A 24,024-nucleotide genomic window follows, 5' to 3' on the forward strand; every position below is an offset into this window, starting at 1 on the left:
CATGCTGAATGTGTTGTGTGTACGTATGTCTATGGCTTTTTTTTAAATGACCTGTTGGAAATGTTATTGAAGTTGTGGAAAGTAACTTAGTGCTTTAACTCCAGTACTGTACTGAAGTACAATTCAGAGTTACTTGTACTTCCATTTTATAATACTTTCTACTTTTGCTCCCCTACAATTCAGAGGAAGATATTGTAGTTTTTATTCCAAAACATTTATCAGGCTATGCTTACTATAGTATAGTATACATTTTAGTCACTGGTTAACACTAACACCTTATTTTAGGTTTTCATTAACTCCAATGTAGTTCCAAGCCAATATACAGACAGAATTATCATAACTTATTCTATGAAGACATTTTATATTATTCCATCTGTGTTTTACGATATTCATTACCTGTCATAATAAACACTTACATCTCTTCACAGCTAAATCACAGTGAGTTATAAACCACCTATCAGGTGTTTATATGTTGCTTATAAATGCTAGAGAGACCTAAAGCAAAATTAGTAAGATTTTAGAAATAAATGATAAGCTTTATAAAATGCAAAATGTACAATACAAAATTTAACCAGTTGTTTCCCAGCCTTTTTGGCTTGTCCCTTACAAAAAAGCATTTTGTCACTTTTCAGATAAGTAAGATAAGAACATTTATCAGCCAAGAGGAATTTCCCCTCTAACCTTTTCAGATGGTTAACAGTCCAAGGCAAGTATTTCAAAATAAAGCAAAAATTACAGAAAAGAAAAAAGAAAACTGAAAGAAGATTTGTGTAGTACCTCATCAAATAATCATCTCAGGACCCCACAGATTTATCTTGTGACTTTGGGAGCCAGTGGACCAAACTGCTTAAGTATAAAGTGGCTAAAACTAGCTCCACCTCCACCATCTACAACAGTAAAATGCTGCCTACACAGTCATGCATCAGTAATAGTTTATATATAGCATTCATCTGCAAAACAAATACTTGAAGTATATTTTGATCATAGTACTTCATTGTTGTATTTGTACTTTTACTTTAGTAAAGAATCTGAATACATCCACTGCTGGCTTTGGTTAAAACAACACAACAAGAAGAACAACAACAAGAAGATTTTCACTCAAGTTGAATTAGATAAGAGGAGCATCTGACTTTTTTTGCACAAATTACTCCATTGATACACAATTTCCTTCACACTGTAACACTTCAGACCATCATCTCACGTTAATTCAAACTGTGGTGCTGTAATTCGCTGTGAACGTCAGATGTGGTGCTCCAAACAATGTGACTGCTGTGCTTCTTTTTTTTCTTTTTTTTTTCCACAACATTCAGGATGATTGCAGCTCTTAGAACCCAAATCTCTCGCCTCTGAAAAGCACCACAAATGGTGCAAAGTTTGTGCACCATTGCAGCTCACCAAACATTAATGATCCTCAAGAGCTCGGAAGTGGATGCGTGGATTCCTCTTAGGCTGCAGAGTAAACACAGATCGGACGGATGCAATCTATCTATCCATCTATCAGTCTCCCACAAACATGCCCTCGCATACAACAACACACAAAACAGTCTCCTACTGCTCCCACACTATGATTACAGAAACAAAAACAAGCCCTGCGGAACATACTTTTCTAGCTTTCTTCAGGTTTTAGTTGAGGGATGATCAGTGGAGAACACACACACACACATACACACACTCACACACACACACTCACACACACACACTCCACAGCAGCCCAAAGAGGCATACAGAACCCTTCTCCTTAAATGGTCAAAGCTCCCAGGAGTGAAAGAGAGGCTGCTGCTGAAAAAAGACAGGGAACAGAGGGGACGGGAGAGGGAAGGAGAAGCCCCGAGGAAAGAGGAGTTTTCTGAGGGAAAGGCAGTGACAGAGTGACAGCTTGACTGTGGGAAGTCGGTGTTAGTTGGAGGGATCAGCGTGAGCGTGTGCGTTTCTCTACAGCACTACAGCGGTGGACTCAGGTAATGTGCATGCCGTCTCTGGACAGGTTTGGATTGTGGGCTGCGTAGAGCTGCGGGGTCTTTGATGGTGATGGCTTTAGGTGGACACATGCAGCTTCAGGAGATGCAGTTTCAGCTCTATCAGCCATTTGTGCAAGAGTTCGTGTTCAGGGACTTTTTGAAAGCGTTGTTGGTCTGACTTGTAGCTGCCCCGGTGAGTTTACATAATCTAGTGTTCGTCTGGAGGTGAAACTCTGTGTCATCTTGCCCTCTCGTCAGTGTGTGGTCAAGCGATTTTAAAGTCTGTGCATTTATATTCTCCCTCAAACCTGGCTTTACATGCATTTCTATTTCTTTCTCACGCTTCCTCTGCCATGTTATCTCAGATTGTAGCCCTGTGGCAACCACTTCCTCTGCTGGTCCTGTACTCAGTGCTTCACACAACCAAATTTTAAACAAATCTGGCAAGAGGGAGCAGGCTTATGTAACAGAGGAGGGGAGGAGGGTGCCGGTCCCTTCGTCTCCCTCTGAGGAAAGAGGCAGCGAGGCCTGGCTGCAATGAGGAGTTAATCCTGACTCTGATGGTTCTGATGGACAAAGAAGTTTTCTTTTAGAAGATGAGTGTACACTGCAAGAACAAGATTTTCATGTCCTTATGGAGTTGTGGTGCAGGGGCTTTCTGTGCTCAGGCTTGTATGTTCTGTCCTGTTTCCCCCCACAGGAAATAATCTGAGTGATTCAATTACTCTGCAATATTTATCTCAGTCTCATGGTCTGCCGGGGAAACAGTCGAGCCTCCCACAGTGCAGGTTGGCATCTTTGTTTGGGCTGAGGCATTTTCAAGAGGTAATAGTTTTTTCTGCTTCTGTCAGCAGGAGAAACACGGTCGGCTTCGATATTTCTTTGCTTGAAAGCAGGAGTCTGTCATCAAAAGACTTTAAACATTTTCACTTTTTTTTTTTTTTTTTTTTTTTTTTTTTTTTTTGGTTGCTTAGTAAGAAGTGAAATGAACTAAAACAGATATGGCAGTATTCTCAGATGATGTATACAGACACACAAACTTCTAGTACACAAGTATTCCTCTCCTTATTTGGCATATTTTGATAAGACAATACAACTGTTGCAGCTGTGGAAAAAGTAGAATATTGATGAATGAATAAAACAAAGTGATTATGCAAAATGGAATTCAGATCCATGTGGTTAGTCAGTCACGAAAAAAAGGCAGGTGGTTGTTACCAAAACTGCCCTGAACTTCAGGGGCAATTAGGTAATCACATTAGAAATATTCAGAGTGACTCACTCTCATATTTATATATGCTGAGAACCTCAAAGCTGATTTCTTTTCATCTACACTGATAAATAACAACTGAAGAGGTAGACTGAGATGACGGTGTATGCTGAGAATAAGATGAAACGAGTACATGTCAGCAAAAGATAAATGAGCTCGCTTTCCTTAACAGCATGACATTCAACATCTATTAAGCTCAACAGCAGTGTAGTAAAACTGCTTTTTAAAGAACAAAAACTTCTGTACTGCAGGCTGAGAAAGAGAAGTGAATTTACTCCTGCATGACACCAGTCAGGAAATATCCTCGCAGCTCTCTGGAAGACAGTTAAACAACCCATTTCCTCCCCAGTGACTCACAGCCCCTCTGTCCCTATATGTTCCCAAGAACTTGTCATGTTTGTGATGACACTGAGCAGTACTCTGAATACTCTGGCCCTGAATTCACCGAGGATTTGTCCTGTGTAAAGTGCATGCCATACCCCTGAAATAACCAGTAATTCATCACACCTTTCCCTGGCCGTATTCATCAGCTGCCGCAAGTGACGACAAGCACTGGCGGCAGAAACACAGCTACACCTGTGTATGTAAATCTGTCTATTTTTAGTGACACCAAACAAATGAGGAGAGGTGTGTGAGGGTGGGTGGGTGGAGTGAGTGGGTGGTTACATTAGCATCAAATACACTAACCCCACACTGACTCCTCTGAGTTCACTGTGCTCCTTCAAAGAGTTAACTCCACAATTAATTCCACATTTAGATTTGCATACATTTGTTACTGAAAAGGGAAGCGCTGTGAGTTCAAACAAACGTTCAGTTGCACACACCTAACATTTAACTAAAATAGCTCATGCTTCTCTGTAGTGAGCCAGGTAACTGCTGCAGTATCGATGGAAAAATAATCAGTGAACATTTTGCTAACTAAATCATTCTTTTGAGTAATTTTTAAACTAAAACAATAAATTCACTAGTTGAACTGGTGAACATTTGTGACAATAGTTAGATGTCACTTTGTACTATGGAAAATTAAACAATGGTAATAGTCATCATCAGATAACCAGCATATTAAGCAGTAATTAGAATAATCATTAGTTGCCCATCTGCTATCAAACTGTACCACAGGCTTTGTTTTTGATTTGGTAAAGATTTGAATATACAGTGAGACAGTCTTTGACAAATAAAATATTCCACTAGCATATGTTTGCACAGATATAATCCGTTCTCTGTTGCTGAAGCTCCAACAACACTGATCATTAATACCAGGAACATATGCCGTGTCCACTATCCTGACTTTGGTTCAAGTTAAGCGCTCCAACCTCTTTCCTAGGAGCAGGATACTTTTCATTTTTTATAATTTCCTCAGTTATTTTCTTTCTCCTCATAGCTAAACGCTGTCGGCTTTCTTCTTCTACTTTTCATACTTTGTCATATCATTTGCCATTTGTCTTCACTTTATGTAATATATACATATATATATATATATATATATATATATATCTGTTATTGAAATAATACAGACAATGTCTTCCACCTTTAACTTTAATAAACTGAGATTTAATAAATTCACTGTTGATTAGCTTTTGGTGAGAAAAAACATTTTCGTGCAGAGTAGTAATTTTTCTCATTTATCCTTTATGCTTGTACTCATATTTATGTTCCTTCCATAATTTATCCACAAGACCCTCTGTTTGTTTTACTTTGTCCCTCAGGAGCTCATTGCCTCAGTCAGCTTGAATGTTAACAACCCAGTGCATCCCAGTCTCTTTGACCAGTTTGGTCAAAATAGTAACAGTGTGGGAAAAAACGTTAGCTTTGCTAAAGGGCTCAGCAGTCGGGCTCAGTCATGACTGGTATTTATTTGCATTGTCAGTCACAGTCAGTATTGCTGTTTTTGTGTATGGTTCCACTCATTCAGATAAAAATGATTATTGCTTGTTATGAGTCTAGAAGAATCTAATACATTTTTCAGTATCTCCCAAAGATGAGTTTTAATGCATCTTTTTTTTTTTTCTTCCACTTTCCCAGTGAAGGAAGGTCTAGTAAATATATTCATAAACGTCAAGGTGCCCTGTGGTATTTTCTTGTAAACAAACAAACGTTATGTTAAGATTCTGTGTTTCTCACCAAAATACAGTGTTTATCCTTGAGGTCTAACGAATGTGCTGAATGAATTTCCTTCCTCGTTAAACATTTGCAAAACCGACCTGGGCCTTTTCGAGACCATAAAAAAACGACCCCATAGGTAATTGGTGCAAACAGCTTATTATACTGTAACACCTTGTTACATTTTACTGTTAAGCAACATCTAGCGGTCGTATGAGACAGAATCTTTCTCATTTCAACAAATGCCCCAAAACGACATGTTTACATTCCTCTAGTGGCCATAGTAATTATGTGGTATAAAGAGCAGCAAAGTACTTGTTGGGAGGAGGTTGAAGTGGATGGATGGGTCGACTGTCTGTCTCACGTTTCAAACACACAGTCAATGTTGTTTATTTTAACCATGACCGTGATCGTTCTATAACCTTAACTGCATGTTCAGCATTGTAACCATGAACCATGTATCCTGAACGAAGTACTTATCCTAACCCAAACCGCGATCCTAAACGATCCTTTTCCTAAACCTAACCAAGTTGTTCCGGTGCCTAAACCTAACCAAACCTTTAGCACATGACTGTCACATTCTTAAAGGGTTAGTTATTTATTTTTGAACATTGGTTTTTAACAGTTTATCTGTGGCATATCTCCTGCCGCTGTAGAGGCACTAATTCAGTAAACGCTCCTATGAGTCATATCAGAGGGTGGGGACAAACGACCTATTTAGTTGTTTGGGTTGCAGTACCTGTTGGCGCCCTATGTGTGACTTTCAGTGGTGGCCCTTAGAAGAAGATATTCATGGAAATATGTTATAACAGTTACAAAAAATTGATAATATTTTATTCAACTCAATTAAAATTCTATTTAATAGTTATGACAGTTATAACCTGTCAGTTATATTAGTTTTACATGCTCTTATGACTTATCCTGGTTTTAATCATATTCAGGAAATGATATGAGCAAATCTTTTTTCTGGTCGTCTGTGTCTTTGACATTTCTACATCTATGTAGCTGCAGCTATTATCAGTAACAGATTTTATCCTTTATGAATGTCCACATATGATTCAGTATTCATTTTAGTTCTACGTTACAAACCTTCCAGTGCATATTTTAAGCCTGCATTAGAATTTGTGAAGGATTTTTTTTGTTTTACAGCTGAATACATCTGCATTACGACACTATGTGTTTTTTTTCTTATAATATTTTGTTTAGTGCCCGACACTGTTTTCTATAAAATCCATAGAGAAAGGGTGTCAGTGTGGATCTGCTGACTCAGGAAGATGTGGACAGGATTTAGACAAACACTTATTAACCTCAAAATCTACAAAATACTGAAGTTTTCAACCAGCAGCAGTAATGAGATTAGGTTTAGCTAAATGTCACTGAAATATACACAACATAATGCTTTGCTCACATGCTGAGTGGTATTTTCATTTATTTTGTGGCTCAGCAGATCACTTTTTGACAGCTGTGATTCCAGGAGAAAACATCTGGATTTACTGTCGGTAACCAACCAGTCTGAATTTGCCTGGCTCAGCACATCAATCACCTCTGTTTAATCTCAGGGTGTAGATAAGGGTCGGTGTAGATAGTGTCAGTATCCCAGTTATGAGTCTTGTCCACAGCGTTGGTCATATTAATATGTTTTTATAATCTGGTCACTTATATATGATTCTTACACAGCGGTGTGAGCAGCAATGAACTGTGGGGTTCACAAGATAAGCAGCAGCCAGCAGGTTAATGATATGTCACCCTGTCAGCCCCCAGCAGTGTCCTGTAGTCTTCTCTCAGTATCAGGTGTTCAGTGCAGAGTGAGCTGTGGGGTTTATTTTCTAATTGGGCGGCAGATGTGGACTTTTAAAAGCAGAGAGGGCCTGTGATGAAATGATTACAAAAAGTTTACTCTTCCTCTTTCTTCATTTGATCCTTTCATTTGACCTCAATTGTCACCCAGATTTGCCCTCAGTCGTGGTCAACAACACAACAACTGTCACTCGTTGTACCTTCCTGACAGCATGGTTGATTAAATGGTTTGTGATATTTTTCCACCTCAGTATTGGAACTGGAAAATGACTGTTACTGGAAATGAAGTAAGCATATAATGCGGACGTATTATGCTCGGTGCAAACGATGGCCCTTTCTGGTCCTGGCTGTGTCACTTCTCTTGTGAAGCTTGCTCTTTTCCTGAGCTATTGAAAGTTAAAAAGCCAAGACACTTGAGTCATAGGAAAATTCAGTGACAGCTTGAAGACAGAGGTTTTGTTTCTGATGAATTAGTAACAGTCTGTTGGGGAAAAATTGCTAATTCTTCTGTCGCAAGGAGTGGAGAATGAAGACTTGTTTATAGTAGGACGGTTTTGTTCGGGTGTATCTTTTTTTAGCTGCGGTAAGCCAGAAGGGACTTTCAACTGAATACTACCATTCATGTGTATTTCATTTTCTCAGATCAGCAGTTAATGTACCGGTTTAATGCAGTTTTCCTCAACATTTGCTCCTCTTATGCACATGTCTCAACTCTGCATAACATACATGTGTTTGTGTTTTGCATCATGTGCTTTATGATCTTGCAGCTCCAGGAAGAGGAGAAAGTCTTACTGCAGGGACCTCCTCCTGAACGAAGTGACCGTAACTTCCAGGAGTGGTGTGACGGCCCCTGCGCTGCTGAGAGAACTTTCGTTTTCCCCCACACCCGCTCTCGCCCCTCACTGCCCCCCGCCATGCCCACACTGCCTGAGGAAGAGGAGGACTCCCCCGAGGAGCTTGATAGTTCCTCCAGTTCTCCCAGTACAGTGAGTGCACACGCTACCACTTTCTGATGAGGCGCATAAAAAGTGACACTGGCTCCAAAATACCGCTCTCAGTTGATCAGCAGAAACCATAGACTGTATATAAAGGGTAGAAACATTTGATTAATAAATGAGATCACAGTGTTCTTTTCCTCAATGACACATTTGTTTTCACCCCTCCGTTACAAACGCTCCCTGTGGTGATCAAACTGAGACTGTGCTGCAGCAGCAGAAGTTACTAATGCTACCTATTGTAAATACCTTATTAGCATTTGACTTGGTTTTAGTTTTTTGGCTCTCCACTCATAGTTTAGTGGTTTCCCACATAATGTTAACAAATTAATCTAAATTCCGCTGATTTGTGGATATTTCATGAGCCGCTTTGTTTGGCTTATATAGTAAATTACCTGTGGTTAAGCCACCGCTGAGGACTCCCAAAAAGATTGGAATTCGCAGTAGAGCTCACTGGCCTCGCTGGAGTTCAGGGTGCAGACAACTCTTTGGTTTATTCTCTGTTGTCTGGTCAATACATTGTCTCTATAAAATCAGCTTTATGCCCTTTGATTTTTGCATTGGGATAAAATTGTATTTTTCCTTTTTATAAATAAAAAATTACTTGGGTGCAAGGTCAAATTTTAAGGGTCGGTTTATCAAAGTATACAAAATGTTTTCTCATTTACTCCTAGTGCTGTCAGCCCTTGAAGATAGTTTTAGTTTTAAAAAACGTTTTATTTTTTTTAATTAAACTATCTGCGAGATTATACAGGTTATTTTAGTTATACACCTCTGCAACTCCTGCTGTCAACTCAGTAAATGTAATTTCGTGTATGCTCCTGAGAGCACTGAAAAACCAAAACCAAAACTAAACACATGACTAGATAGCAGTTGGTAGTTTTTGTCATTTGGGCGAACTAACCATTTGAATCATGAACATGCACAAGATTAGAGATACAGTTTCTGTTTCAGAATATCACAACATCACGATGAGCATAATGCTGATTCAGAATCCTTTTCACTAAACGCTCTGCAGACAACAAAGTGTTAAACAGTCGGCTGTCTGAGTCCTTGGAGAACATTGTTTTCCGCTGCAGTCACTCATAAACACACAGACTAGATAAGACATCTCTGTAGAATGTAATGAAGCTGTAAAATCTAATCTTCAGGGCATATGCCAGCACTAAAAAAGCATCCACCTTCATTGCAGCACAGCCATGGCCTCTCTGCCGCCTGTCTGCACTGTTACATCAGGGCGATTCCTTTTATTAGGATTCTGATGCAAAGATCAGCTCCGAGAGGAGCTCTTAGGGAATTAGCGTTTTATCTCAGTCTGTGTTTTATTGCATACTTACCTTTAATAGTTGGACAGGAATTTTATATTGTAAAACTTGACCTTTCATTCCAGAAGCCGTGGCCTTATCTAAATACAAAACCTGGGGTTTGTGTTTGAAACGGGGATGTATGTTGACATTTAAATTCAACATAATTTATCATATATATATATATATTCTCATTTAAGTAATTCATACTCATTCTTTGAGGTCTCTAGTTCTTTTTCTTTAGTATTTGGACACATTTAGTGCCTTTATTTGAGAGCAGACATAAGAGAGATGACAGGAAATGAGAATAATAAAGGTCCCTCGCCGGAGTCAAACCAGGGACATTGCAGTTCATGACCAGTGCCTGAAACCACTTGGCCACTGGAACACCCCAGGCCATAGATCTAACAAATGTCTGACCATCAGAACTTGTACCTTGAACCTGTATAGCAAAGAGTTTCTGCTGAAAAACTCTGTAGGTGCCTGTCTGAACAAAGCACAACCATATTTTTTTTCCATCACAAAGTATTTTGAGGAGACTTTCCTTTTAAGAAAGTATTTCTTCCCCCCTAACCGTAACCCTTACCCCAGTATTGTAACGTCTATTGAACCAGTCTTTATTAAAGTTCTAAGAGGAGGAGGGCATATTTATTTGGCACTGTAGCACAATGGGCAGTAAATTGCATTTTTAACTAATCAGGTGTCCTTGTCTGGTTGAGGGAGGCCAAAAATGATGTTGATGTTAAATGTTCTCCAGCTTCATTCCTGCATGATGTCCACATCTGTGTTGAAAGCTGAATGAATGAAGTTCGACAGTTGTTTTTTTTTTTTTTTTTTCACAGTCTGCACCAGGTGAAACTCGAGCTGTCGTCATGACTGCCCCAACCATCGTCTACCCACAGCAGGCCACTATTGTCCAACAAGATGGACGTCCTCTGGAACAGGCCAGGTAATCGTCCACCATCTCAAACACTGAAATAGTTTTCTTGTGCTTTAGCTGTAAACAGGGACAATGTGAGCGAATCATTACGGTTTCCTTTCTCAGACCACACAGTCCCAGAGCTCGGCTGGCCAGAAACTCCTCTGGAGGACCCATCACCACAGTCGGTGGGTAAACCCTACACACACACACACACACACACACACACACACACACATACACACACACACACACCCACACACACACACACACACACACACACTGCAGATGTAATTACCTAAAGATAAACACAACACTATGAGAACTATTTTGATGTTATCATTGGCAACATTAACTTTGGTCCAGAAGTGAGCTGCTTTTCTGTTTTTAAGCGAACATTTTTAACTATCAACTTTATCAAAAATGCTTCTTTGCGGAAATATAATTTCAAAGCTGCTGTGATTTCATTAAAAACACGATAACGCTCGCGTGCTCTGTACAGTAGTTACACAGTTTCACTCCCTTTTAGACTAAGTTTGGTCATCGATGCCCTGCGAGATTAATCTATCGCTGTGTCCTCCCAAATGCCTGAGATGCCTTCGCTGTTTTGATTACGCTTGACGTTTAGCTTGATTCCCTTTTCTGAGGAGAGGGGGAGATAAAAAACATCCCTGACTTGGGCCGTCCTCATCACCTGATTTATTGGCTCAGATCCATCTGTGAATTATTCCTTGCCATTAAAGACTTTAAACTGAGGAATCCCACTAAAATGTCCTTGAGACATGACTCCTCTTGAAATGGCTCCAATCCAGCAGCGTTAGTTAAACATTTCTTATAGATGTCATCAAATGTATACATTTTAAAGCATGCTTACCAGAAGTTTTTGTTAAAAATAAGCAAGCAACCCTACTCGGGGCGCCTCGGTGGTTCGCCTGGTAGAGCGCGTGCCACGTAGGCTTAGTCCTAATCGCAGCGGCCAAGGGTTCGAGACCGACCCACGGCTCTTTGCTGCATGTCGTCCCCTTTCTTTCTCTCTCTCTCTCTCTCTCTCTCTCTCTCTCTCTCTCTCTGACTTTCCTGTCCGTCTTTCACTATCCTATCAGAATAAAGGCAAAAATGCCCCCCAAAATAACTTGAACATTGCTGTTTGTTGGTAACTACATTTTGTTTGCTTGTATCTTGATATGTTATAATTACTGTAGAAAAAAATCTGGAATCAAAACAAGTGTGCTTGTGGATGTCCGTGTGTGTCACGTGGGTTTTTGGGGTTTGTGTGTACATGTGTGCGTTGTCTCTATCAGACAGCACAGGTAACGTGATCGACCTGGTGAAAGATCAGCTGCCGGAGCTGCAGCTCTCTGAGGAGGATCGACAGAAAAACCTGGAGCTGCTCGAACAGGCCAAGAAGGTCAGCGACCGCTTCCTGACGCGGCGCGGCCGCCGCTCCACCAGCAGCCTCACTGAGTCACCCACAGGTAGTGCATGCTGTGCAAACACACACATGCACACGCAGACAACCCTGAACATGGGATCTGAATTCTTAAACATGAAGTCACATGATGTCTCAGTGAGTTTAAATGAATTTTTTTTTTAGATACTTTTGAGTGTTTCTGAGCATGCGCTGGAGAACTGTATGTTAACCTTTATACCTTTTTTTTTTTTTATTTAGTTTGTTACTTTATTGAACTTTTCACTGAACTAAATGAGGAATGTGTTTAGTTCACAAATGTTTTTCTTTTTTTCCACAGGTCCTTCTCCAACTCCAACTCCCTCATCTTCACCGTGCTCGTCTAGAAGCAGCTCACTGACTGTGGCCCCGCAAACTGGTATGTACTTGATTCTAAGTCTGAAGTGCTTCTGTATTTACTATTCATTTGTAACTTTTGTGTCCTATTTCCTGTTATTGAATTATTTGTCCAGTGGGCTCTGTGAGAGATGATGATATGATTCTGTTGGTTGTTTTCTGCTCTTTCAGCTGTAGGACCCTTGGAGTTGACCCATGTCAGCTCACAGTCTATTGGTCAGGTAAAGAAATTATTGTTAATAAAAAACATGTGAGGGGGTTTGTGGTGTAATACATTTTACCCCATTTAAAACTGGCCATGTTCATATTATTTGTAGTAATAATTCGTTGCCTCGTGTAAAACTCTTGACATGCCTTAACAATTAAATGATCAGTCCAACCTGGTTTTAATCTAATCAATCACTCTGTACTTATTGGCCCAAGTATTATTTATTAACACAGGAAAACTTGCTATGTGTTGGTTTCTTGTAGCATCTGGAGGTTCCTTCAGTGCGAGAACAGCCTGACATAACGACCCAGGATCAGGAGGTCAGATTTACATTTTCACTCCCTCCATTTTCTTTTATTGACACAAATATATTATTGTCTGATGCACACCCAATAAAGAGTAACGTTTCATGCAAAACAAAAAAAGTCCCCTCCTGCACACTGTGAACTTTAAGTTTACTGAGGACAGCCCATTTCACACGTAGACCTTTGTCAGGTGTTAAACTCACAGAGAATGTCTTCCTGCAAAAAATGATCCCATAGGTTGTCTGTGTAAGCAGCTTTTTACGACCCAGAGTTGCATTTTATTGTCAGGTGACCTCTGGTAGCCATGGTACTTATGACAGGAGCAAAAGAGGTAGTCAGGCGTCGTGGTATATTGAGCGACAAAGGAGGAGGTTGGGTTGGATGGAGTGTGGCTCTAGACTCATTTTTTAACATCTCTTGAGTTTAATGCTCGATGAAGGTTCTGACAGTATGCAGGAGTTTACTATATTCTTTGTCAATACAAATATGGAAATGTAATTCTAATACTACAGGTTTATTCTCACGTCAGGAGTGATAAATGTATTAATTATAGTCATTATCTTGCTGACCTCAGGGCAGGCTGTTGGTTGACTGGAAGCCCACTGAGAAAAGGAAAGTGTCCTCTGGGACTCTAACGCCCCGTTTTGCTGTTCAGAAGGACAACTGTGATCCTGCTGTACCTAAGAGTCCTCCAGCGGTCAATAAAGCAGATGAGGGAGCTGGTTCAGGCCAAAATCCCAACCAGGTCCCGGCCACAGGAGTGGCCAAGCCCGTCCCCCGACCCCAAACTCAACAGGTCCCCTGTACAGCAGAGATCAAGACAATCGGGGCCTTCCCTCCACTAATGAGGGCTGTTTCCTGGGATGCTGTAGGCAGCCTTAATTCTAGAAACGGAGCCCCAAGTTTCCCTCCTACAGTGGAGGACACCTTCTCAGATAAGCCCAGAGATGCTGTCTTAAAGTCCTCAGGGTACAAAGACCTCCCCAGCCAGCCGGGGGGTGTACAGAAACTGTCTAAACTCAGAGAGGTAAAGCACTGGTTCAGCAGCTCACATGTAACATGTTACTGTCATCTTTTACTTTTTTTATAGGCTAATGGCACTTTGGTAAAATGTTGTAAGAGTGAAATATACATGCTTTCTTTTGGTATGTGTTTGTGTATATAGGAGCACAAGCTGATGCGTAACCAAAGCATAGTGGGATCCAAGTTACCAGACTTGAGTGAAGCTGCTGAACAGGAAAAAGGTAACAGTCCTTGTTTGCCCTCTTGTTCATGTAAGACAGAAAGTATTATCAACAGTACATTTAGCAAAGTCGCCAAGGGTGTGCACTTCCTGAATCTCAGGGAAAATCCAGTCAGAAAATGATGATGATCCGTTCTCGTGTTTTTTTGTTTTTTTTCCTCTGTGCCACCCATTTACTGGCAGCGTCGTAACAGAGAAACAAATGCTGTTTTCATTTTCCATCAGCAGATGGCATAGTTGTTAAAGCATGTGAGCCAAACACCGTCTGATGAAATGAGAACATTTTATGTATTTCTTTGTGTTGGAAACAAACAAAGCTGCAGACTTGAGACTTGGATTTCAGTCAGACAAGTAGCAAAAATTAGGACTTGAGACTTAACTTGAACTTGACCTAGTTGTGATTTGACAGCCAAAAGACGCAAAAAGAATAAATGCATTTCATGTTCAAAAAGTAACAGTGTGAAAAAATATAAAGTACATAAAGTAAATATTTGCACAAAGACCCGGTATTTCTCTCCAGGTCAGATTTATGCTGTGATGTGTCTGCAGGTCCTCAGCTCTCTCCAAACACAGCCAGTAGCGTGGAGACGAAGGACAAGTCTGACGCAATGCCCAACATTTCAGATGTGATGCTGAGAAAACTGAAACTTCATCGAGGTCTGCCAGGCTGGTGTGTAACAAACCGACTGTTGCAACAAATTACCTTTCGCCTAATAACTCAAAAATAGGACTGTGTGTAAATACGTACATTACCTACCTTACTAACAGTTAATCTCTGATTTCTTTCCAGTGCACCACCACTGACTGAAAAGGAGGTTGAGGTCGGTATCTGATTTGTACAGGTTGTTGATTTTTTCATGTTTCTCCTGGTTAAAATGATACCCAGTCACAAAACATCACAATTGTTCCCACTCATGATGAAGCATATATGAAAGTACTGATTTTGAGTTTTCCTGCGGTGCTTTGCTTGTGCTGTCTGCGTTTTAAACTCTCATGTTACATGATGGAAAAGAAGTAAGAGACTCAACTTATTTACAAAAACGGTTATTTACTTAAACTGTCAAATAGCACAAACAATTTTGGTTTAAGGCATGTTCTGCTTCCCAAATAAAATATACCGTTAAATTTAATTTTCTTGTTTCTGCCCCTCAAAATGATTCGCAGTAGTTAAATGTGTACATGAGTCATAAAATCGCCTGCCAACAATAATGTGTTTGCTTTAAGCAGAAAGCTCTGTTCAAACAGTGGAGACAGATGTAGCCTATTGTTCTACTCGTTGCTGAACATTTGCCACGTGTCGCCCCATGTTTATAATAACCTGTTTTGTTACCAAAGTAGTTCATTACCGTCGTAAAAATTGGCTGCCTGGAGTCTGTGGTGCTCTGTCAACAGGAAAGTGTTTTTCTGTTCCTGATCAGACCAAAGAGACGCAAGAGCGATTTCCTGTGGAGAAAATACAAACATTAGTGACGCTGTCAGACTCGGGGCTGTAGCCCCTTTCGCTGCTCCCTCTGGGATGCGTCTGGATCAGGACAGTCAGAGGTCGTATATTTCCTTTCAACTGTAGCGCATATATGTTGGAAAACTTTACAGACTGGCTTTGATCAACGCAGCAAAACATCAGGAGGTCAAGTGTCAGTATCACAGCTTGTTCCCCAGGCTCATCTCAGGGCTGCTCGATTCTCCCTCACACGTTAACCAATAAAAACGCATATTAGCCTTACATAAACAAACCACACTGACTCTCATTTAGCCTGTGTATGTGCTGTGCTGTGCTGTGCTGTGCTGTGCTGTGCTGTGCTGTGCTGTGCTGTGCTGTGCTGTGCTGTGGGAGAGTTTTATATGGAGTCCTCTGATTGATTCCACTGTGTTGGTGTGTTGCCACCACCAGCAGCTCATCTGTGTTTCATGTGTTGTTTAATATGCCATCTTGAGTGTTATATTGCGGCAACTTCCTCCCCACAGAATGCATTTGTCCAGCTGTCACTGGCATTTCGCAATGACAACTACACTCTGGAGACGCGGCTCAAACAGGCAGAGAGGGAGAGGAACCTGACTGAGGAAGACACAGAGAAAGAACTAGAAGAGTTCAAAGGAGCACTAAAGGTTGGTCCTCGAAAACAGCATCTTATATCAACGCACTAGAAAAAGCAGAATTCCCCCTGGCTCTTTAGTGCTCCTTCATCTACTTAATGTTTCCTGGAAGTGTCCCACAGTAAATATTTATCTCGTCTGAGAAAGAGTCCAACCCCCGGTACAAAAGGGACAGTGATGTACACTTTGTGTTCCTGAAGGAGTTATTACATGATGGATGCTGTTTGTGTGTTTCTTGCAGATGACGGCACCGCAGTGGCAGAACCTGGAGCAGCGTGAGGCCTACCAGCGCCTCGTAGAGACGGTAGCAGTGCTCCACCGCCTGGCCACACGGCTCTCCAGCCGAGCAGAGATAGTTGGAGCAGTTCGACAGGTGCAGTTATACAAACAAACGCAGATGACAATGCAAACCGAGACAATGCAGGACAGTTTAGGGACAGATGCTGCATTTTGTGCACATACAGTACAGCTTAGTGTTTGAACGATACTGTCTTCGTCAGAATGTCTTGGGACCACTGGAGCGCCTTTTTGGCTGCATTTGAAAAATTATGGTGAAGACTTTTATTTGATGTCATGGCCGACCTTGAACCGGCCAAAGCAAACATCACTAAAAGAGCAAATTTACTGTTTTTGCAGTACAAAGGTCTTTAGCTATTTATAACCCCAAACCACTGAGATGAATCACTGCCTCTTTCTGTCATTTCTTTGTACAACTGCCCAGCCATTAATAACAACTTCATAATAATTGCACAGAAAATTATAGGCGCCCCCATAACATGGCATTTTATGTTGCATCAATAAAAGTCTGTTGAGTCAGTTTCTGGTTTTCTCGACAGCCACGTTTAATGACATTCATATGTTCTAAAAATGTGGCGTTTTAGATTCTCGGTATCCACTGCCTCACACAAATTTGTGATTTTCCTTGATGTCACAGTATCACATGTTGTTTCAAGTAAAAGGCTTGGTTACCATAATAATAACATATTGCCTTTTCCACCAGGTATTACTCTCCATGAGTTCTGTGCATTTAACCTTTTTAGCATCTCACCAGAAAGATGTAATGTGAATGTCTGGACACAAACAGAGTTGTTTAAGTTTACTTTAAAGCATGTTTAGTGTGGAGTACAGCACACAGCTGGTAAATGGTTCCTTCCCTGTGTGTAACAACTTGTTGTATATTCCCAGTTTCTTCTTTGTGGGCTGACCCAAACAAATGTATCATATTTGTTGGCATCAACATTCTATAAATGGATAAAATAACTTGGAGCAGTGATTGAGTAAAGACTGAAGATCCAAAAAATAGTGATGATAAAACAACAATCTGAAATTGGTGACATTAAGGCTTGAACCACAGAGATTTATCACCAAATATTGCAGTTCTATGGCACCTTTTAGCTCATTGTTCTGCTTTTACGGCACATTTTACAGTCTCAGTCTCATTAACTCTTATCAAGCCTGTTTCCAGTTGTTGTCAGCAAACAAGCTCCGATGAACAGTACGCTATCTGCCCAGCACCAAACAGCAGACATACTTTCAACCAGCCGGTAATGAAAGTTGAACATCTAATAAGCTGAAGAGCTGGAAAGTTTTTCTCAGAAGTCGCAGGAGACCAAGCCATAAAAAAAGTATTTAAAATCCAAATTAAAATTGGACTTACATTCATCAGGTTGCAAAAAGGTCAGGGTTGCGTGTCTGTCACCTTGTTTAGGATATCTTCTGCCCCCTAGTCGACAAAAATCAATTAATTCAGCTTGAAATAGTACATGGTTTATGTTATTATAACTTTAAAATTTATTGACCGACTTCTTCATTGTGCAACAGGAGAAACGTATGAACAAAGCCACTGAGGTCATGATGCAATATGTGGAAAATCTGAAGAGGACGTATGAGAAGGACCATGCTGAGCTGATGGAGTTTAAGAAGCTGGCCAACCAGAACTCAAATCGCTGTTACGGAGGGTCTGTAGACACTGGAGGTAAGACTACACTAATGAAAACATTCATATAAAATCCTGACATTACATTTTTTCCCCGACCAGGGAACTTTCCGCTGTAACTGCACTATACTAATGTGTCGCTGAGCGGCTTCACTGCAGCTCTGCAGCATGAAAATAGGCGCTTACATAATACTGTACTCTGGGTTTTTTTCTCCTGTCTTTATAAAGATGATGGAGTTCCACGGCCGTCAAGATCAATGTCCCTCACTCTTGGAAAGGTAAGTTTTTCTGCATAATGTGTTTTATTGTGCTGAGATAATTAGTCATTTAATTGAATGGTCGATCAAAAGAAAATGAATCAACAACAATTCTGATAACTGGTTAATTGTTTTCACTGTATCGAGCAAAATGCCAAACGTTCTCTGGTTCCAGCTTCTCCAATATATGGATTTGCTGCTTTTCTCTGTTTCATATAGTTGTAAATTGAATAGACAAAACACACACATTCTGACGACACATCTGTAGCCATTTTAAATGGTAAATGCACTTCCTGACCACTCAAAGCACTTTACAATATTTGCCACATTCATTTATACATCATACGCACACTCACACACTGATAGAACAGCCATTAGGGGCAATGTGGATTTCAGTATCTTGCCTAAGGACACTTCGACATACAGCCTGGAGGAGCGGGGGGATCGAACCACCGACCTTCTAATTAGTGGACGACCCGCTCTACCCCCTGAGCCGCAGCCAAGTGAATAAAAGATGAAAAGGTTATGTGTTCACCAAAGTTGTTACAATTCATTCTGGGGGGAACATGAATGTGTCCACCAAATTTCATGATCCATCCAGTAGTTGTTGAGACATTTCAATCAAAACCACAAATGTGAACCTCATGGTGGCGCTAGAAGAAAAGTCAGAGGATCACCAACATCATTAGGATTCATCCTCTGGGGAACATGAATGTCATCACTCCTGTCCATCCACGCAGCAGTTGCCGTGATAAGTCAGTCCGGACCGAGGAATTATGTTCTTTTCTGTTTCGTGTTTAAATGAAATGAAATTGTCTCTTCTTTCAGTGACATCATGACCTCTTTGTAGTTGTAAATTTCCAAAATTTCATCATCCCTGATATCCTCATTCTCTGCTCTTACCAGCAACACTGTTGCTTGTTCTGTCGCCTTTTCACCCGGCCCCCTGTAGGCTCTGCCCAGACGCAGGGTGAGTGTAGCAGTGGTGCCTAAGTTTAACCTCCTGAACATCCCAGGTCAGACTCCAGCCACAGCTGGCCCGGGCCCCAACCCGGCCTCAGGCCCCAACGCGGGACCCACCACTGGTACTGCTCTTCCTGTCCTGGTAGGTCTTCCTGTCCTGTTGGGAAATTATGGGAAATTATGGGAAATGACATATAAAGCATCTAATGAAGTGACACCCACTCTCTCAACATGACAACACTTAGGTATTAAGATTCAGAAGATTTTAGATGCAGGACTTTAATGTGTCTTGAAGTATTTTTACATTGTGGTATTGATACTTTCACTTAGGGAAAAGGATATGAATACTTCTGCCATGCCTGTTAATTGTGTATTATTGTTAAAAAGCAATAATATTCTTCAACACTCTCCTCTTTAGTGTGAAGCGAATGATGTGAAAGTCAGCGCTTCCACAGATACAGCCCAACCAGCAGCAGAATGGTATGTTTTGTGTTCTGGTGGTGTTTTGCTTACACGCACACACACGCACACACACACACACACACACACACACACACACTGCATTCACTATATGTACACATACCATTGCTTGATTCCCAAGGTCACTCCACAGTCCTTGAAACAATGGGCCAAGAAAAACCCAGAACTTCTAATCATTCTTATCAAAAGCATTTTCAGCTGCAGTGGGACCTTTGGCTTGTTTGTGTGACCTTCAGGATGTGTTTTACAGTGCAGAGAAAGCCCCAGTGAAGTGAAAATAACCCTGAAAGCATAAAAAATAATCAAACCCTGCTTTGGTTGATGGATATGCTATCCTGGGTCGTAATCTAAACATTTGTGCAAGAGTTTGACAAAGTCCAGGCGCTAGGCTCCAATCATATCCTGGTTTTAAAGTGAGGGTGAGTAAAGCTCTCAAGTGTCTGAGCTCGATGTTCTGTGAAGAGACGAGAATGGCAATAACAAAAGTGTAGAGTGCCAGCTCCATTTTTTTTTTTCTGTCTGTGCTCGCCATGCCTGTGATGGTGTCTGTAATGTACACTACCGCTCAGCCGCTGCTACAGTTTGTCCATTATAAGACAAGGCCACGGTGTTGTGATGGAACCTAAATGTACACTCCTCTCGGTTTGATAATTTTTTTTTTTCTGTCTGTGCTCGCCATGCCTGTGATGGTGTCTGTAATGTACACTACCGCTCAGCCGCTGCTACAGTTTGTCCATTATAAGACAAGGCCACGGTGTTGTGATGGAACCTAAATGTACACTCCTCTCGGTTTGATAATGCCTGCTGTGGTGGTGTCCAAGGCTGACTGTTCTTTCCTATCTGAAACAATGCAGTGGAAAGAGTGTGTTGGAGCAGGAAAGTGAGCCAGCCAAGCCTTCAGTCAACTTAGAGGAGATCAGAGCTGAGATCAGAGCCGAAATCAAGGCAAAGATGGAGGAGGAGGCGTACAATAAAGGGTGAGGCCTTCTCTCCTGCTAGATAACTCCACACAAACACATTGACATTGTTGTTGCTTATCGTCACCAAATTTACGGTGCAGGTGAGTCCTATATAATGCTGCATAAAGACTTTGAGACATTTACAGTAAACACAAAATACAACAGCAGTGACAGATTACAGGACATCCATCTATATACAGTAAATGTGAACATTTCAAATGCAGGTACCAAGAGGGGCTGAAGCACATCACAGCACTGCAGGAAGAAAAGCATGACGAGGAAAACGCTGCTGAGAAATTGCTGGAATCAAAAAATAAGGACGAGGAAAGTGGAAGGAAGATGAAGACGAGCAGGTAAACTGGATCTGTCTTAAATTGCAACAGCTTGACGCTTATTCCCTTTCTTGTCAAGATCAAGGAGGGAAACATCTAGTCTGACTCCATCCAAAGTTGATAAAATCCACCTAGCAGAACCTCTAAAGCTCACTAATGAACACGTTATATCTGTTTGTTTAAACCTGGCAAAAACAACACACTGTGGTTTCACAGGCATTGTGTGCTACTATTTCTCAACCTCACAGTGACAACAACACTTCAGGAAGTTGCTGCGCCCGGCCAGGAGATAGTCTGACTCATAACCTCCCCATAAAACCCACAACAATCAGTGTTGTCTAAGCTAACTGGCATGGTATCAACCTGCTCATCTAACTCTCATCTAGAAACCAAATGAGTGTCAAAATGTTAAATTATCCCTGCAACAAAAGAAATATACGGTGTATTATATCATGTTTCTTGATGTATGATATAAACAGCAACTCAGCAGTATTCAGATTGCATGCGAGAGTTGCTAAAATGGTTTGCACAGTACATCCTCTGAAAACCAGCTATTTCTTCCATAGTAATGACACCTCAATTTAATATTTTATATGAATGCAAATGGCAAAGAACAACAAATAGCAAACAATCAATACAATTGAACATATGGTAAAAATGTAGACAGCAATTAAAATATCCAATATATACTGTACACTGCACTGGTGTCCTTGTCTTCACAGGAGGATGGAGGAGGTCGTGGCTCTTTTTGGTCGGTTTTGTCCGAAGATTTCCTTCAGTAGGCAAGTTCTCTGGATCGCCCTGACACTGTTTGTGATGATGTGTCTGGTTATCAGTATTTTTACATTTTTCAGTGACTACTACAACAGACGTGAGAACACGTAAGGAGAGAAGGATTTTTATGCCAGACAAGAAGAAGATCTTTGGACTGAGTGTAGCAGCACAACCAAAGAACCCCACTACAGAAAAACAGAGACTGCAGTCATTCTTTGTTTCTGTCGATTTACCATATCATCACACTTGGACTCACTTGAATCCATGACCCTGACTCTGGAGGGTCAGAGACATTCTGGGAGGCTTTATGGATAATGTTGCCTTTGTCATGGTTAAGTTATGATTATGTTCGGATTAAAAAGTCGACACATTGTTTGCTGCAGCGAGAAAAACAATTATTTCTGTTTAGGGACCAATTATATGATGTGATGAAATATACATGTATTTAAATTAGATGCATACAATAATGATACATTCTGGTTCTGGTATTTTGGATGATGAATCTGGCACGTTCCATTAAATGCCACAGTAGAAGAAGTGTGTATTTATCTACACTATAATGTTAAAGTATAATCTCTCAGGTCCAACAGATGATGATTACCCTGAGAAATTTTTAATTTGTATTTAAAGCTATAGAAATTTAAGGATTGTTGTTATTTGTTTAAGTTCCATCATGTGTATTTAAAAACTTTAACATGTAAGCACATTCCAAAGTAGTTCCTTAAGTGCAATATTTTGCAGTTGATGGTCCTTGTTTGTGCCATTTTGGATTGTGTCTTCAGAGCACTGAGAGATTTTCGTCTTGTATGAGAGCACTGTTTAGATGGCATGAGACTTATTTTTATCTTCTTTGCACGTGTGCCTGCCTGTGTTGTTTGATTTTTGTGGATTTTATGCTCTGCCACTTCACCTTTTTAAATAAAGGTGCCTGAAAGTATTCAGTCGTCATTTCCATAGTGACAAATATAAGGTGCTGGATAGTGCTGTAATCTCTTTTCTAACATGCTTTCAGCTTTCTTGTTCACAGTTAGATGAAAGAAATTAAACCAATCAGCAGTTAGTCAGTTAGCTTAGTTTAGCAGTGACCTTAGCTTAGCATAAAGGCTGGAAACAGGGGGAAGCAGCTAGCCTCGCTCAGTCTAAAGGTGATCAAATCCACCTTGCAGCACCTCTAAAACTCACTAATGAACATGTCTTCTATGTTTATTGAAACAAAAACCAAATGGTAAAAATGAAAAGTTGGAGTCTCGTTGTTAATGTGAGGTTGCCAGCTGAAACTCCCAGTGTTTTTTGTCCTTAGGCAAACGTTAAGCCATCAGCTAACCGTGTGGTATCAACGTCCAATCAATATAACTTTTGACAAGATAGCAAACGAGAATTTCCTCAAATATCAAAGTATTTCTTTAAATTATGTAATCAGTTGGGCTTTTTCACTGAAGACATTTTGATGTGTCGCAGTTGAAAAAACACAGGTGTAAATAATAAAAATAACAATGGCTGGATTCCATTTAGCTGCTTCTGTTCCAGGGTCCTGGTATTGTTCAGGCTGGCTCACTGTCACACTCATGATTTAATGGGACACTCGAAATAAACAGGGGCATTATTAATGTTATTAGTAACACCTGTGTTTTTCTTTCTGTAATAAATCAAAATGTCTGCTGTGGAAAAAAAGCCTATTCCATCCTATTCTCACTGGAGTAGCTTAATTAACTGAGGAAACAATTTAGTATAATGTAATGTGACTGAATAAGGTCTTAAAATGGCCCCATAAACACACAAACCCAACCCAAGAGAAATGTAATATTTGTCCTTTTCCACAGCTCCAGATCGTCATTTATTATGCCTTCACACCTCATTGACGCCTCACATCTGATAAAAAAAAAAAAAAACACGGCTATGTGTTCGTCAGCACACTTTGCGTCATTTCCTGCCGTCAGGGCTCGTGCAGAGATGTTTTTGTGGAAGTGGGATGTCGTGATGTGCCAAAACTCATCAGAGGATACCAGAGATCATACGTGTGTTCATGACTGAGTAATGCCTCAAGGGAGGAAATCATCTGGACAGGGAGCCCACAGTCAGATGTCACTAACAGTGCAAATCACTTACGCCATGAGGACAGGCTTGAATCACATGTTGAACACTATTATTTTCATCTCTCCGGAAGCAAATTTTTATTGGCTTTGTACTTTGTTATAAACTGTATTTTCACTGACATCTAACAAGTACTTAACGGAAAGCACTTGTTTAAATCAAAGAACATTTTTGTCAATCATCATTTCATTATTCCTGGAACATGAATCCACTCTACACTGTGAAAAGCCCTTCACTA

General features: G+C 40.6%; 1 protein-coding gene across 2 annotated transcripts; it reads left to right on the forward strand.

Annotated features, from left to right (window-relative positions):
- Positions 1-1,908: 1,908 nt before the first annotated feature.
- mrvi1 (murine retrovirus integration site 1 homolog) lies at positions 1,909-22,658 on the forward strand. Of its 2 annotated transcripts, none has more exons than XM_022765367.1 (21): positions 1,909-1,958; positions 7,890-8,108; positions 10,264-10,370; positions 10,467-10,528; positions 11,642-11,815; positions 12,089-12,166; positions 12,316-12,365; positions 12,616-12,672; positions 13,232-13,684; positions 13,823-13,901; positions 14,450-14,570; positions 14,691-14,721; positions 15,866-16,006; positions 16,236-16,367; positions 17,816-17,969; positions 18,159-18,208; positions 19,140-19,292; positions 19,569-19,630; positions 20,485-20,607; positions 20,814-20,942; positions 21,644-22,658. In XM_022765367.1, exons 2-21 carry the CDS (start codon positions 8,037-8,039, stop codon positions 21,804-21,806), a joined length of 2,391 nt encoding a protein of 796 aa, XP_022621088.1. In that variant the 5' UTR covers positions 1,909-1,958; positions 7,890-8,036; the 3' UTR covers positions 21,807-22,658. The 2 variants fall into 2 exon arrangements, with proteins under 2 accessions (XP_022621088.1, XP_022621089.1); XM_022765368.1 differs by lacking the exon at positions 1,909-1,958 and adding an exon at positions 2,106-2,151.
- Positions 22,659-24,024: the final 1,366 nt, after the last annotated feature.

This window comes from Seriola dumerili, unplaced genomic scaffold, assembly GCF_002260705.1.
Source record: "Seriola dumerili isolate Sdu_G_001 unplaced genomic scaffold, Sdu_1.0 BDQW01000674.1, whole genome shotgun sequence".
In the NCBI taxonomy this organism is placed as follows: Eukaryota; Metazoa; Chordata; class Actinopteri; order Carangiformes; family Carangidae; genus Seriola; species Seriola dumerili.

Bases quoted from the DNA above. Each gene is read 5' to 3' on its own strand.
- mrvi1 (XM_022765367.1), top strand. From the start codon at position 8,037: ATGCCCACACTGCCTGAGGAAGAGGAGGACTCCCCCGAGGAGCTTGAT. The intron at 13,902-14,449 runs GTAACAGTCCTT...ATGTGTCTGCAG, and splicing joins AGCTGCTGAACAGGAAAAAG to GTCCTCAGCTCTCTCCAAAC. The intron at 18,209-19,139 runs GTAAGTTTTTCT...GGCCCCCTGTAG, and splicing joins TGTCCCTCACTCTTGGAAAG to GCTCTGCCCAGACGCAGGGT.